We start from the raw sequence: 15,870 nt of genomic DNA, 5'->3' as shown, positions 1-15,870 counted from the left end.
CAGTGATGCAGTCAATTTTTTTTCTATACTTGCTCTGTTTGTCAGAAATAAAAAAGATACATTTTTTAAAATGGAAATCATAGTTGTCTATGAACTTGAAAAAATGGTGGCGTTTAATAATTTTCAACGATAAATTAAAGTTATGGGTATCTATTTCTAAAAATGAGAGATATAATTAGGTGTTTTATCTTTATATCGAAGGGAGCTTTAATTTTGTGTTGACCTCATTGCCTAATTATTTTTTTATTACAATTAATTCTTAATGTTGTATATTATTATTTATCTAATTAAAGACTTTTAAAGCGTAAATTAATAATCTATATCAGAATTACCAATCACAATTAAAACTCCAGGTTTACAAGAGAACTATTAAATTGAAAATTTTGGGAGAGTTGGATTGGAACAAGGGGCTTCATATCTGCTAAGTCCTTTGATGTAACTCCTTTGAATTTTTTTATGGGTGAAATTAAAGGATCTTATACATAACAGAAGAACCATTAACAAGACAAGAGAAAAATAATTGCAGGAGGCTACAAGGCACGCTTTTGGGCCTATTATACCAGTTCAACTAATAACTAGCTGTAACTATGTGCGCAAAAGATTTTTACTGAGTAATCAATAGGGAGTTGCTCAGTTTGAACATCTTTGCTGTTTATTTTTTAACTATATTCGTCACTCGAAAAATACATTTATTTAGTTTTGTTCTTTTTGTTTTTGTGTTTTGTTTGTGTTTTTTTCCTTAGTATCTATTTTAATTGTAATTAGTAATACTAATAAATATTGTTAATTTACCTCTTCAAAACTAATTAGGCAAATAGATGAACGCAAAATCAAAGTCCGCTTTGATATAAAGATAAAACACTTAATATTTCTCTCATTTTTAGAAATAGATACCCATAACTTTATATCGTTGCAAAAGGTTAAACGCCAGCATTTTCTTAAGTTCACAGCCAACTATAATTGTCATTTAAAAAATTATTTTTTTTAATTCCGAAAAAAATAGCAAGTAGAGAAAAAACTGACTACGCCACTGGATTGTGTTTAAAAAAGTGATATAAAGACATTTTTACACAATTTTATTTATTTATCGAAATAAAAAAGTTATATGCAATTTTCAAAATGATCGAAAATTCAAAGAGACCTCGTATACCTATGCCATTAAACATGTCTCAGAAATTGGGCTCATGACATCTATGTCGGTTTTGCTCTATCTAGTCAGGAAATAGATTTTCTCTGCTAAAACAGACCAATTTCGACCACCCTGTACATTTCATACGTTACTATAATACAATGACATCAAAGTTCCATAGCAAATGATTTTAGTCATCATCATCTTGAGAACTAAAATCGTCCCAAAAAAATATAAAAAAAATCTAACAAATCGAAACTACCCTAACACCTTCCTTTCACTGTCCTTTTTGAATAATATTCTTAAATCTCATAGAATAAGTAAAAAAATCTTTTAGGTTAACCAATATATCGATATAATCGCAACGTCTGATGACGTAGCTCCGTTTGCGCACATTACTATCACGTTTTGTCCCAAACACAACCCTGTTTAGAGCGAACAGACACATACATCATCCTACCTACCTTTTTGCTGGATCTTCGATGGTACCTTCCGGGGTGCAGCATGCAATAGTATCTATCCATCGCCATACAAATTAGAATCACGGCGCTCTGTTGACTTATGGCTCCCCGCAGCAACGCCTGCAAAAGAGAATATATTACACCGGAGCCAACCTATCATGTTACGATGTTGCCAACTTAGTTAAGTATTATCTAGCCAACTGTAACCAAACATCAAATGTTCCGAAGAACCTCCAAGATCCTCCTATTTTTAAATTCTACCGTAGTCATAGATACATTTATTATGTACCGTATGATCAAAAAAAAACGGCGTCCAGTTGGCTTGGAAATTACGATCGATGACATTTCCCATATAATTTTACATATAAAATGACAGCAATCTTCACTTCATAGCCATCGCTGACGCCGTTTTTATTCGATCATACGGTATATAATATGTAACACTGAATGGTAGAATAAGGATATTTTTAAGTACCACAAATAAAAATTCGATATAAAACAGTTATAAAAACCTTTGGAAAGCAGGAGAATATAAATATTTTGACAGTAAAATAGTTAAATGAGTCTACCTATTCTAATGTCATTAAAAATTTTATTTTTCCACTTCATCGGGAGAAATGGTAATATTCCTAAAATATACAGAATATTTTCTTATTTAAGAATTTATTTTAAGCATTTATTTACGAATCACCTTGTATATACTGTCAGTTTGTCAAAACATCTACAGTTATAATAAAAGTGTCTGTATTAAAACTTAATAGTAAAGCAAAAAAAAATGTTTGATAACGTATTCGGGTAGAATATTACTGGAAGATTGTGGCAACACTGCCTGTGTGATATAATATACGGACGTTTGCCGGAAAATTCGTTCCATCCGTAAATTTGCCGAAGACCGCAAACGACGGGCTTCGGCAATTACAAATTCAAACGTAGCGCAACTTAAAAAGCGGATAAGTAAATAGAGAAAAACTATGTAGGTATCTAGTCATTTGAGGATATAATTTACATGAATTATACCGAATATCCTTCTGAAATCAATGCATATATCAGTTCTATTGATATATGCATTGATTTACCTAAAGAATCTTGTACAGAAAAAACTCTGTTTTTCTGATTTGATAATGATCCGTTGTTGTCGTATTTTTTATTTACGATAATACTATAACGGTGATAAATAATATAAAAAAATATATAATTAAATAGTAATTTTGAATGTGGTAGACAATGATTCAGTATTAAAACTAAAAGAATTTCGGACTTCCATTGTCATTATTTATTTTGCTTACACAAAGTTTCTTTCAGAAGTATCACTGACCGTTATCAAGTGTGAACTAAACTCTCCTAAAACTACTGCGCTTACGCTTCACCTGTGAATTAGTTGGATGCAGTCAAGCATGAGGTTGTCCACGAATACCTGCATTGGAGCGTTTTATGAGTGGCTTCCATATTGTTGAAATGTCCATACTACAATCGGTTTGAAACTAGCCGATATACTGCATGTAGTCAATGTATTGTATGACACAGAACATCCCCTTTTAGAACTTCATCTGTCATGTTAAGAGATAACAATAAATAAAAAGCGCTTCTCGTGTTTCTTTGCATACCAAAAATTTCAATTAGTGCCTGTATATATTTTTAATATAATTTTTAAATTTACATTTTTTAAATTGTAAAGTAATATATTACATAACATATTACATTTAAATGGAATATGTTACATAAAAATTAGGTATGTCAATTACAGCGCATTTCACTTACATTGCAATAAAACTGCCACTTTTAGTTTTGCAATCCAAACGCAATATTTCTTTTTTACAAATAAAAATATCCGACAACACTAAAATCACTGAAACTTGAACCGCGGCTGACAACGAAAACTGCAAAGTATAACAGCACTTTTTGTTTTGAACCTGCATATCAAAATTACGGTGTACACGATTATGTTTTTACTTTTGAAATAATATAAAATATAACAGAATTGTCTAATTACTAATTATAACTTGTGAATTTTAATATTTTGACTCTCTCTCACAATAACTAACTTTCTGTTATCAACAATGACTAAAGAATTCAAGGACAAATAACACCCGAGAGGAAATTGTTACCATGGCACCAAACAGTGCCGTAGCCATATTTTTTTCTTAACTTAGCTACTTGAAGGGATATTTATATTTTTCATAATTGTTTTGACTACGCCTATGGTGTAGGCGGTGGCATCATACTAATTAATTACGAAAAAAACGTATTAAAATGTTAACAAAAGGTGCAAAACTAGTATCGACGTATAGCACACATCAAGTACATATAATATCAGAAAAATAATTATCGAATTCAATAAGAAAACTTAAGAAAACGCTAAAATTGTGAAGCGGACTGTTTATTGTCTATGAAACGTAACTCCTGGCTCTTTCTTGTCACTGCTGCTTTTACATTTGAAAGCTGAACAACTAATCAGCATTGTAATAAAGTTTATACAAAGTTCACTACACACGAACTATTAAAAATTGCTAAAATTGTCGTTGGTGACCAACTGATGACTCATTGTTTGCCACCAAAAGAAAAGGCGTCTAAAGTCACAAATTCTGCTGCAGCCCATATAGGGGCGTTACATGTCCTTATATTCTTTAGTCATTGGTGATCAAGATGACATTTTAGACGGCAACTGACATAATATATGTCATAATATTTTAATTTTAAATATGCATGCAACATAATTTAAATTAATATGATGCAACCTAATACTAAGAAAATATTTATCACAAAATACAACAAAACCTAATAATGTAGTTTGAAAACAATGAAAATTGAATTAAAAATAAAAAAGTTAAGCGCGATCCCTTGTGTCAAAATTAAATAATTAAATTTTCGCAATTTTTACACCATTTGATGACCGGTGGCGCCTCTAGTGTTTGTTCGAGCGGTTAGTCTTTTACTCCCGTTTATGGCCATTAAAGCAAAAGTTCTAAAGGGAGATGTTTTGTGATGTATGAATACGATCAAAGGTAAATTCCTGTAACTTGAACTCTTTACTTGACTTCTAAAATAGCGTAGTATTTTAAGTTTCTAATAATAAAAAATTATAGATATAACAATTACAGTATACACAATAAAAGTAAATGATGCTTTATCTCTATTTCAAGAAATTATATTTCAGTAACAAACAAACCCTAGTCCGTTTTCAGGTTAAAACCAAACAAATAAAAGATAATCTCGCTAACTAGCCGAAACCCCTCTAATCCTCCGGGTTGGTTTTCTGACCTAACGTCCGACAATTTCGGACATGGCTCCCGTTTTAATCTTGTTTATGGTCAGGGCTCTCGCTTATCATCAACGACAGAATATGACGATGCTTCGCTTGGACCTTAATATAAAACCACTTAAAACTTCGAACAAAAATGAACTGCTACTTTAGTTTTGTCCGTGTTTATTTTTTATGAGTTAAGAGTTATGAAGTTATAATAATGTTACTAGAATCTAGTACTGAACTATTTTTGATAAGGTTATTTTTAACTCTACTTATATTTACCAGATGGTGCTTCTCTAATACACTCAGAAAAAAAATGCATTGCAAAATGCACAATAAATCACGTTAAAATAATTAACTCGTTCTATGGAATTTGATTTACCTAATTATTTGTTTCATAAACGATTGCTGATAATATAACATTGTTTTTTATATATATACATAATAAAAATTAAAGCATTCGAAATAAAGTGAATATTTTCTCCAAAAAAATCCTTTATGGGTATTTCGCCACTGCACTGCAAGAAAATCTACAAAATAAAATAGTTAATTTTTGTAAACACTTCTGCGTTAAACCTAAACGGACACTGTTTATCAGAAGTTATGTTTACAGTTATACAAATTTGCCTAACAAGGAAAAAAATACTTAACGTTTCGGAAAGTTTATCTCTTTCCGTCGTCGGAAGCAAAAAAAAAATACAAAGCATAAAGAAAAAATCTATTTAAAATATTTAAATTCAACTATTCGAGAACACTTTACTTCTTTAAAACAGATACGTCGACAAGAAATCGTTAAAAAAAATACCCATAAAGGATTTTTTTGGAGAGATGAATGCGCCACATAGATACCTATAGATATTTTTTGAATACTATTTTTTTAGATATCTAATAATATTTAGTTCTTTTAAAGTAATTATTACCCTATATGTTTTAAAAGAACCACGTTCAAAATTAACTGGTATTGCCTAATTATTTTTGAAAAGTGTTGCTTGTCTATTTATTCCAATAAGACGTCCTTATAATAAATTTATTTTAAGCACGAGAGTATTTTATTGCTATAAGAATTGCTAACAGTTTAAATAAATTTCTGGTAGGCTTTTGCCACGTGATTAATACTCTCCAATAGAAAGTCATTCGAGGTGGACATCGAAAGATGGTGTTTGGCGGGATTGACGGGATAAGCCCGATCAGTCACACATTTTTGTATAATTTTTGTATGATTTATTGTGTATGACAGTTGTTAGTGACAAAAAGGAGAATTGTATCATTTACAGGTAATGTGTGGTTTTAGTAGTCGTTTAGAATAATCAAACGTTAATATTAATTTAGTAGCATTATGGCAGAACCACAGTTTTTCTTTATAAATTATGGAAATGATGCCGAGCCCAGGTCATTATGAATTTGAATTTAACTCTGGACGAATTCAACAATTCAAATTTGCAAAGTAGTATTTCGCTAGATGATGAGAATTCAGATGTAGAGGAATACGAAATCAAGTTAACAAAATTGTTAAAAAAGTGGAACTTACTACAGCTCGTACCAATATAAAAGGTAAAAAAATATATTGATGAACATTACAGTATATAGTGTATTCTATAATAATTTTAAAATGTGTATCTTAACCTTCCCTATAACTTTTGTATTTAACATTTATTTCTAAACCTCCAAACAAATGAGATAATGGACTTTATCGTTGATTCACCCTGTACAGAACAAAAATTTGTACAGGGTGGAAAATTTAATGTGTTACGCAGCTACAGTATTTTTTCGCTAAAGAAGGAGTTGCAGGACATTATGTCAGAGAAAAAAAAATAAGCCCGGAGGGACAGGATTTTAATAGATACGTAGAAAGATTGATATATATTCTTTGAAACCAGGCGTTGTGAACAGTACTCCCAATGATGCCACCGATGCCAAACCAAACCATTTTTGTAACTCACTACTGTCATCAATGTTATGGACCACCATTGCCACAAATGTTGTAATTCATATGTGATGAACCAGTGCTGGCACCAATGTCGTTGATTTGTTAGGATTTCATTATATTTATTTCTAGTAACTTAAGTCACCATTGTATAAATTAATTATTATATGTTAATCTAACTCTAACTAAATCAGAGTCAAAGTAGCAAGATACAAGCGATTGAAATGAAACATATTAGAAGAGTCAGAGGTAGCGGTGGGCAAAAATTAAACGAGTCGTTTATTTGAACGAGTCGTTCATTCGAACAAGCTTAAAAACTGAATCGTGACATTCCATTCACACCGTTTACAATATGGTTCTTCATAAAATATGGTTGAATCGTGGCCAGCACGGTGTTGCATTATTGTTCAGAACACATAGACTTGGCTTGAGAATAAACCAGGAGAAAACGCAAAACTTAAGTAAAATTTTATTGAAAAACGGCGACACACTATAAATTACAACTATAGATTATTATTGTTGTCACGACATATACACATAATGCAGCCAGCAATTTCCATTTTCGCTTCATATAACTGAATTTTTTCATATTTGTTATTTTTTGGAACTGGTTCGAGCGGCATAAAATTCCGTGGCGCGACAGGGAATTTGAACGTGCCGTTATTTTGTACCTGTTATTTTTTAGAAATTTTGTTGTGTTATTTCTAAGTAGCTGTTATTAAAATAATCCAACTCTAGTGCTGTTTCACGCAAAATAAGCGAACCATTGTATTTTTCCAGAGGTAATACGAGTTGTGTGAAATCGTATTTGAACTTCCCTCAACTTCCGGGAGAATCTCGCACGGAACTTTGCTAATTGCGCAGAGGTTTTGGAGTTTTCTTTAAACCTATATCAAACAATTGTTCTCTATTGAAGTATCAAGTGAGCAATGCTCGAAGTTTGAGTATTTTAGAAGGTATTTGCTCCCTTGAATATTATATAGAGAAAACACTACCGTATCTACAAAGATAATATCATTACGCCAACGATACTACTTTCCCAATTCCTCGACTAATCAGTGTTAAGGACATGTATCATGATATTACTTTCGGAATATACATCATCACTGTATCAACTATAATAATTCATTGGTTTCTTATACAACATTTAAAGATAACAATAATTTGAATTTCAAGAGGAGTGTATTTTTTTGCAAATATTATATGATATTGAATGAACTTAACCATATTTAAAGCAATTTGACTTTGTCTTAAAATTAAGCTTTTATTGTTCTTGAAGGGATTTTACTTTCACGTTTAATTTAATATATTACTATATTTAATTTCATACATTTTTATTATTGTTTAAATAAAGTGTTACATTTGATATAATAATAAATGACCTTGTATATTTTCCTTCCCTCTTATTAAACTAAAATTTGCCCAAGGCCACCTAGGCACTAAACAACCATAAAAAATATCACAGTTTCGACTACTACAATTTACTAGTTCAAGTTTTTCCTTTTTTCAGTGTGCTTTCCCACTCATTTTCGATCTATGAGTGGTGCAAGTCTTCACAAAACAGCAATTTGCAATGCTAATTTACTGTCTAAAATAACAAGAGAAAAAAAGATTCCTTCAGGTTTACCTTCAGGCAAATTTTCCGTGCTCTCCAATAGAGATACTTTATTATATACCTCTACTGCAAGAAATTTGTTTTCTATTTTTATAACTTGGCTTGCCTGAAAAAAAGCCTTTTACCATCCTTTTACTATCGATAGTTGCGCCTCGGTGGTACGAAAGTACTACCATTGCACGCAGGCCGCTATCTCCCGTTCGGGACTTAATATCTAACCGATACTTTCCGACAAGTCGGAATTAACTATCTCTGCGCTGTGGTTGTCATTTTGTGGATCTCCCAAGCTCACCTGATGATGGAGTAGGGCTCCGAAACCGGTAGTGAGAGCAGGTTGATCCGCATTATGACAAACACAGCGTAGAATTAAATTTCTATATTAGCAGTTAAGTGGCAAGAATCCTTATATAATTTTATTATATACCTCTACTGCAAGAAATTTGTTTTCTATTTTTATAACTTGGCTTGCCTGAAAAAAAGCCTTTTACCATCCTTTTACTATCGATAGTTGCGCCTCGGTGGTACGAAAGTACTACCATTGCACGCAGGCCGCTATCTCCCGTTCGGGACTTAATATCTAACCGATACTTTCCGACAAGTCGGAATTAACTATCTCTGCGCTGTGGTTGTCATTTTGTGGATCTCCCAAGCTCACCTGATGATGGAGTAGGGCTCCCGAAACCTGTAGTGAGAGCAGGTTGATCCGCATTATGACAAACACAGCGTAGAATTAAATTTCTATATTAGCAGTTAAGTGGCAAGAATCCTTATATAATTTTATTATATACCTCTACTGCAAGAAATTTGTTTTCTATTTTTATAACTTGGCTTGCCTGAAAAAAAGCCTTTTACCATCCTTTTACTATCGATAGTTGCGCCTCGGTGGTACGAAAGTACTACCATTGCACGCAGGCCGCTATCTCCCGTTCGGGACTTAATATCTAACCGATACTTTCCGACAAGTCGGAATTAACTATCTCTGCGCTGTGGTTGTCATTTTGTGGATCTCCCAAGCTCACCTGATGATGGAGTAGGGCTCCGAAACCGGTAGTGAGAGCAGGTTGATCCGCATTATGACAAACAGCGTAGAATTAAATTTCTATATTAGCAGTTAAGTGGTAAGAATCCTTATATAATTTTATTATATACCTCTACTGCAAGAAATTTGTTTTCAATTTTTATAATTTGGCTTGCCTGAAAAAAAAGCCTTTTACCATCCTTTTACTATCGATAGTTGCGCCTCGGTGGTACGAAAGTACTACCATTGCACGCAGGCCGCTATCTCCCGTTCGGGACTTAATATCTAACCGATACTTTCTGACAAGTCGGAATTAACTATCTCTGCGCTGTGGTTGTCATTTTGTGGATCTCCCAAGCTCACCTGATGATGGAGTAGGCTCCGAAACCTGTAGTGAGAGCAGGTTGATCCGCATTATGACAAACACAGCGTAGAATTAAATTTCTATATTAGCAGTTAAGTGGCAAGAATCCTTATATAATTTTATTATATACCTCTACTGCAAGAAATTTGTTTTCTATTTTTATAACTTGGCTTGCCTGAAAAAAGCCTTTACCATCCTTTTACTATCGATAGTTGCGCCTCGGTGGTACGAAAGTACTACCATTGCACGCAGGCCGCTATCTCCCGTTCGGGACTTAATATCTAACCGATACTTTCCGACAAGTCGGAATTAACTATCTCTGCGCTGTGGTTGTCATTTTGTGGATCTCCCAAGCTCACCTGATGATGGAGTAGGGTTCCGAAACTGGTAGTGAGAGCAGGTTGATCCGCATTATGACAAACACAGCGTAGAATTAAATTTCTATATTAGCAGTTAAGTGGCAAGAATCCTTATATAATTTTATTATATACCTCTACTGCAAGACATTTGTTTTCTATTTTAATTATTAGTTACATAACATTTAACTAGAGGAATCAGTTTACCATAAATGAATGTTTTTATTTGCTGAACATGTTTTGTTCTAAATCAAATAATAAAATGTTGTCAGTTTTAACAATATCTCTATATTTAAACTAAAATGATAATAATATTTCTATTAACTGTACTATGTTTGTATGAATGGGTTTGCTCTCAATAATAAGACTATTGTGAAAATAACTTATTGTTTTTTCTGTGTATAGGGTGTACTAGCATTTATTAACAAGAAAAAAAAAATAAACTTTTTTTGCTTGCTATATTTTCTTATAATACGGGATGATGAGAATAATACCCTCTCCACGAGCAACATAATAATAAAGGTAATTTAACTTGCATCTCGTACTCCCAGAAATAACTTCAACTTAACTTTGTCAAGGGCAACATTCCATTAAGGTTTCGAAGTAGATCTTCCGCCGCAGCGTCTTCTGAATACTAATTAAATTATAATTTAAATTAAATTACTATAAGAAGCGCGGGCTAAATGTACGGTGGCTTTAAACAAAGACCGGTGCCACATAATTAGGACCTTATTTGTAATGAAGAGATCTAATGTGTCATACTAAAAGCGTGCGCAAGTTAAAGTTTAATGGTTGTTTAATGGGTGGTGAATTATATTATTAAACCGACAAAATTATGAAATTATGACAAGAATTTCAAATCAGTAACTATATTAATTCTTCAGAATTTAATTTTATTACATCCAATTTAGAATGCAAAATATTAAACATTAAACAAGTACCGGGTGTCCCATTTTCAGTCTCCTTGTCAGATATCTCCGATTTAAACTCTTTTTGGGTATTTTAAACGCATTTGGGACCCCTCTGGTATCTCTATTATACTTCACCAAACGAAATTATTGACTAAGTAAAAACTGATTATTCTTATACAGAGTTCGGCAATAGAGCGTCGGGCCTATGGAATTTTGTTTAAGTGCACACCTCAAGTGTAGGATGTACACCTAGCATGTATATTCGAAAAATATTCTAACTTCTAGTGGCTCAAAAAAGTGTGAGTGGATCGAGAAAATTTTTTATATGGAACACCCTATATATTATTGTATTTTTGATCCCTTTCAAATCACTTTAGATATATCTAAGATATGAATAAATATATTTCGAATACATTTCGATAGTTTCAGAGATATTAATAAATAATTAAAACTATACAGGGTTGTCCGAACTGTATTCCGAAAACTTCGGCACCATATTCTGCACATAAAAATAAGTAAAAAAGTTCGTATAACTGTATGTCCTAAAGTGCTTAGTCTCGGATATACAGGGTGTAGAAGTTTCAATTTTATTTCGATTTTTTCCAAATAGTTTCTGATGTAATGTCAATATTTGGATAAAAATTAGTGTCTGTGAGTTTTTTTAACATGAGAAATTTGATTTTGATGTCAATATGACTCCTACTTGTAGAGGGCGCCACCTAGTTATGTTTTAAGTGGTTTGAAAAGTAATAACTTTTCATCCGTAGCTGTATAAAACTACTGAGTAAAAAAATATACATTTGCGAGGTTTTTTACGTAAAAAAAATCTCTTGGCAAAAATCGAAGTAATGTTTTACATTTTATTTTTTAATTTCAAATCGGTGAGTTTTATCAAAAAAACACAAGAGATAAAGAAGTTTCTAAACAAGCTAAACTATCCAAATTAATTTTTTTGCATGTGTTTGATAAGATTTTTCTTTAAATTTCGTTAACAAGAATGATAGGCGTAGTTTATTTCAACCCCTTCCACTCATTTTAAAAAAGTGAAAAAATTACCAGAAAGTGTGTTTTCATAATAGTAATGCTTCCATAAAATTTCATTAGTCTATCTCTTTTCGTTTTCAAGATAAAAAATAAGAACATTATTTTTCCGCCATCTTTGTACCGCGATATCTCCCTAATGGTTGACTTTTGACCCAACGTTTATGAAGCAAACTACCCTTTATTTTAAACAAGGAATCACCCCCTGAAGTTTTTCGTATTTGTTTTGAAACACCCTGTATATATATCTACTCAGTGTGTTTATTTTTTGTCAATTATGACATGTATTAACTATTTCCATTCTAAATATCTTGAGAACGGTTGCTCGTAGCTATTTTTACCAAGAGATATTTTTTACGTAAAAAGTCACGGAAATGTATATTGTTTTGCTCAATAGTTTTATCGAGGGGTGTCTCACTACTGGAATTACATGTACATTTTCTTGGCAGTCGCTGGCAGTCATTGGCAGGCTTACGGCAGTCGCCTATAATAATTACATGGCAGTCATAGGCAGTCTTCTTCGTTGTCACTGGCAGTCTCTTGACAAGAAACTGATATTTTGGCAGTACATGTACATTTTTTACCCAAGTGAGACACCCCTCGAGTTTTATAGTACTATTATACTATAGTTTTACAGGTACGGACGAAAAGTTATTACTCTTTAAAACAATGAAAACACATGTAGGTGGCGCTCCCTACAAATACGAGTCATTTTGACATCACAATCAAATTTCTCATGTCAAAAAACTCCCAGATACCAATTTTCATTTAAACATTGACGTTATTTCAGAAATGATTTGGAAGAAATCCAAATAAAAATTAAACTTCTTCAGCCTGTATCTCTGAAACGAAACATTTTAGGACATACATTTATACGAACCGTGGCTAACGTCATATTCAAGGCCTGACTGTTTTGACAGTTCTACCGAAGTGGTCGAGAATTAGTAGTCGTAAACAAACCTATTGTTTTCATTAGTTTCGCAACAAATCTGTGTTTTTTTACGCGTTTCTATGATAATAAAATTATATTAAATAATTTTGAGTGTACTCTGAGTGAATAGTGAACTATCTAGATCCGATTCATAACATCGTACCCGCGAAAAAAAACATACTTTCGGTAAAAATTATAGTAACACCGGCAATGCGGGCTGTGTGTCCGGGCTAGGAAAAAGTTGGGGAATTTATATAAAAACATAATTAATAGCGTTAGTGTTAGTGTATAGTGTTAAACCAACGTAAGTGACGTGTATTTTTATGTAAAACAGTTTTTGTTTCTTTATTTTTTCTTTGTGAAATAAAAAATGCCGCGACATTGTTCTGTTTACATTCTCTTTCCCAACAATATTAACTGTAACTAGGTCACGTTCAAAACCTACAGAAGATGCTGTGCCTACAGTTTTTCCCTCAATATGACAACCCTCTTATATGACTGTGCATGTTCCCAAACATCCCGATGAAAGAAAACAAGATTTGGAAATTCAGGATGAAATAAATATTGAAAATTATTATTATTATTATGAAATATATATTATTATGAAGTGGCGATATATTTTAAAGAAATTAAATGAATTGTACTTTATTTCAGTATTTTATATAAAAAATGATCTTTATCTTTTTATTTACGATATATGGAGATGGTCACTTGATGAACATCGAACTACAAATTACTTAATGATAATAGTTATTCTACCTGATATCCACATTTTTTAAATATGTTAGGCAAATTTTTACAATTATGTTTAATTAAACTTTAAAATGTACTCTGCCCTTATAATATACAATACATTTTCTTAGCTTGTCGATAAAGTATAGTTTTCAAATGTTTTAATATTTAGAAACTTTATCACAAGGTATATTATTACTAGTTGCTAAATACTCGCCAGCGCAATTTTAGGACATGCTTTTTATTATCTGGATTTTATTCTGTTCATCTTATGCTGTTGTTTATTTCATATTAATATTCGTGTTTTAGATCTAAATTTTAATGCTATTCAATTACTTTAACGCGATAAAAAGTTAATGTTATTTTTTAACACCTTTGTGTATAATATTTTTCATATTTATATCTGGCAAAATTATCAATAAATACTATTATTTATGCAAAAACTATATGCAGTACCATATGGCACAATACAAAAGCCCTACTATTGCGGTGACGTCACAAATCGATGTCTCTGGCCTGTATCTCATGTTGGTTATGTACGAACTTTTTTACTTATTTTTATCTACAGAATATTCTGCCGAACTTTCCGGAATACAATTCGGACCGCCCCGTATATTTTCCAGCAATCAAAACTATATTAAGTATTTATTACTTTGCTATAAATATTGTAATCTTACATCGTACAGAGTGTTCCAAATTCTAAGCCAAACTTTCTAAAATATAAAATAATTTCTCTTCGGTTTTTTAAATCGAACACCCTGTATATTATTTTTTTAGTAGATGGAGAGTAAAAAAATTAACATTTTTTGTATTTAAAGTATTTCAAAATTTTTCGTTGTTTCCCAGATACATGCAATATTATTTCATATATTGCCAGCTCAGAATTAAGATTTAGAGTTAGTAACTCGCATTATCATTAAAGGACCGTCATATTTATTTCAAACCAATAATCTGCGAGAATGTTCGTATAATTTGATAAAATTACTGTGAATCGCTCTAAGTAATGAATTGTTTGTAATTGAACTGTAATTTCTGTATTATTGGTAATCCGGTAAATGATGGAGATTATGATTAATTAAAATTTTATTTTAAGATAAAACTTTTGATAACAACATTCTGAGAATTCGAATAATGAATTGAATAATGACAAGACAAGTGACATATGTCTAAAAAAGACAGCGATTTAGAGTGACAATTTTGATTATGCAAAAGAAATACATATTCTATGAGTTTACTGGTTACCTAATGATTAACATTAATTTAAAAATAAATCCCCAATATGAATAATGAACAAAACATTTAAACAAAAACAGACCACACAAAACAAATTGTTGGTTAGTAGCAGTCAGTAGTAGTCAGGGATATAGATGTAGTAGTATTTTGGTTTAATGGCCACAGCTACCAGGGCTATCCGGCCGGCTGATAGAATTTTTGGTTTTTAATAATATAATTAAAAAATAATATTATAAAATTATCACGCTAGAATAGTGTACGGTTTTATATTAACTCTAGTTTTTTGATTAGGTTAAAAGCATTCATAAAAAAATATATATCCTTCAAATCCTTCAATTTAACAGCTGTTAGTAAGAAGCTTAGAATTAAAGTTTTGAATTTAGTAAGAAATGTACGTAATGAGATCAGCACGAACATCAAGGCTAGAGTACGAAAGACACAATCGGAGACAAAATGGTTAGACAGACAACTATAGTAGAGAAAATAGAGAATGCCCAACTAAAGTGGTATGAACATGTGAGAAGGATGGACAACACGCGACTGCCTCAGAAGATACTAAACTGGCTTCCACAAAAGAGAAGGAAATGGGGAAGACCAAGGACAAACTGGGTCAGAGGGCGTCAAGAAGGCGATGAGCTCAAAGTATGTAGAGTGAACATCCCATAACTTATAATTAAATAGAAAATTGGTATTTGTCTCTCAGGTGTTGTATTAGACATGATATATTAAGACCTACCGTTATTCATTTTCAAAACAGTATCTGGCAAAACCAAAACTGTTCTATAACGAGACGTTCGTAATTACGTCACCCACCGCGCCCTATAAATTACCCCGAAATATGGCAGCAGCCAAACGAAATAAACTTGGTTTATTGTTTAGCGAGTTTGGAAAAGCGTGACGGATATCTAGAC

The 15,870-nt window shown here is 32.0% G+C and overlaps 1 protein-coding gene across 1 annotated transcript in view; it reads right to left on the bottom strand.

The window, feature by feature from the left end:
- The window catches only part of LOC115879196, a 240,595-nt gene that overhangs the window by 172,853 nt on the left and 51,872 nt on the right, over positions 1-15,870 (bottom strand). Inside the window, exons 4-5 of the mRNA XM_030895887.1 lie at positions 1,594-1,710; positions 1,549-1,554 (exon numbers count right to left, since the gene is read on the bottom strand). Of these exons, the coding sequence (XP_030751747.1) occupies positions 1,549-1,554; positions 1,594-1,710 (123 nt within the window). The remainder of the gene's footprint in view (positions 1-1,548; positions 1,555-1,593; positions 1,711-15,870) is intronic.

Source organism: Sitophilus oryzae, unplaced genomic scaffold (genome assembly GCF_002938485.1).
Source record: "Sitophilus oryzae breed Bouriz unplaced genomic scaffold, Soryzae_2.0 scaffold_1576_pilon_pilon, whole genome shotgun sequence".
Lineage (NCBI taxonomy): Eukaryota > Metazoa > Arthropoda > Insecta > Coleoptera > Curculionidae > Sitophilus > Sitophilus oryzae.
The sequence above is the reverse complement of the archived record's forward strand: the minus strand, read 5'-3'. Positions and strand labels throughout refer to the sequence as shown.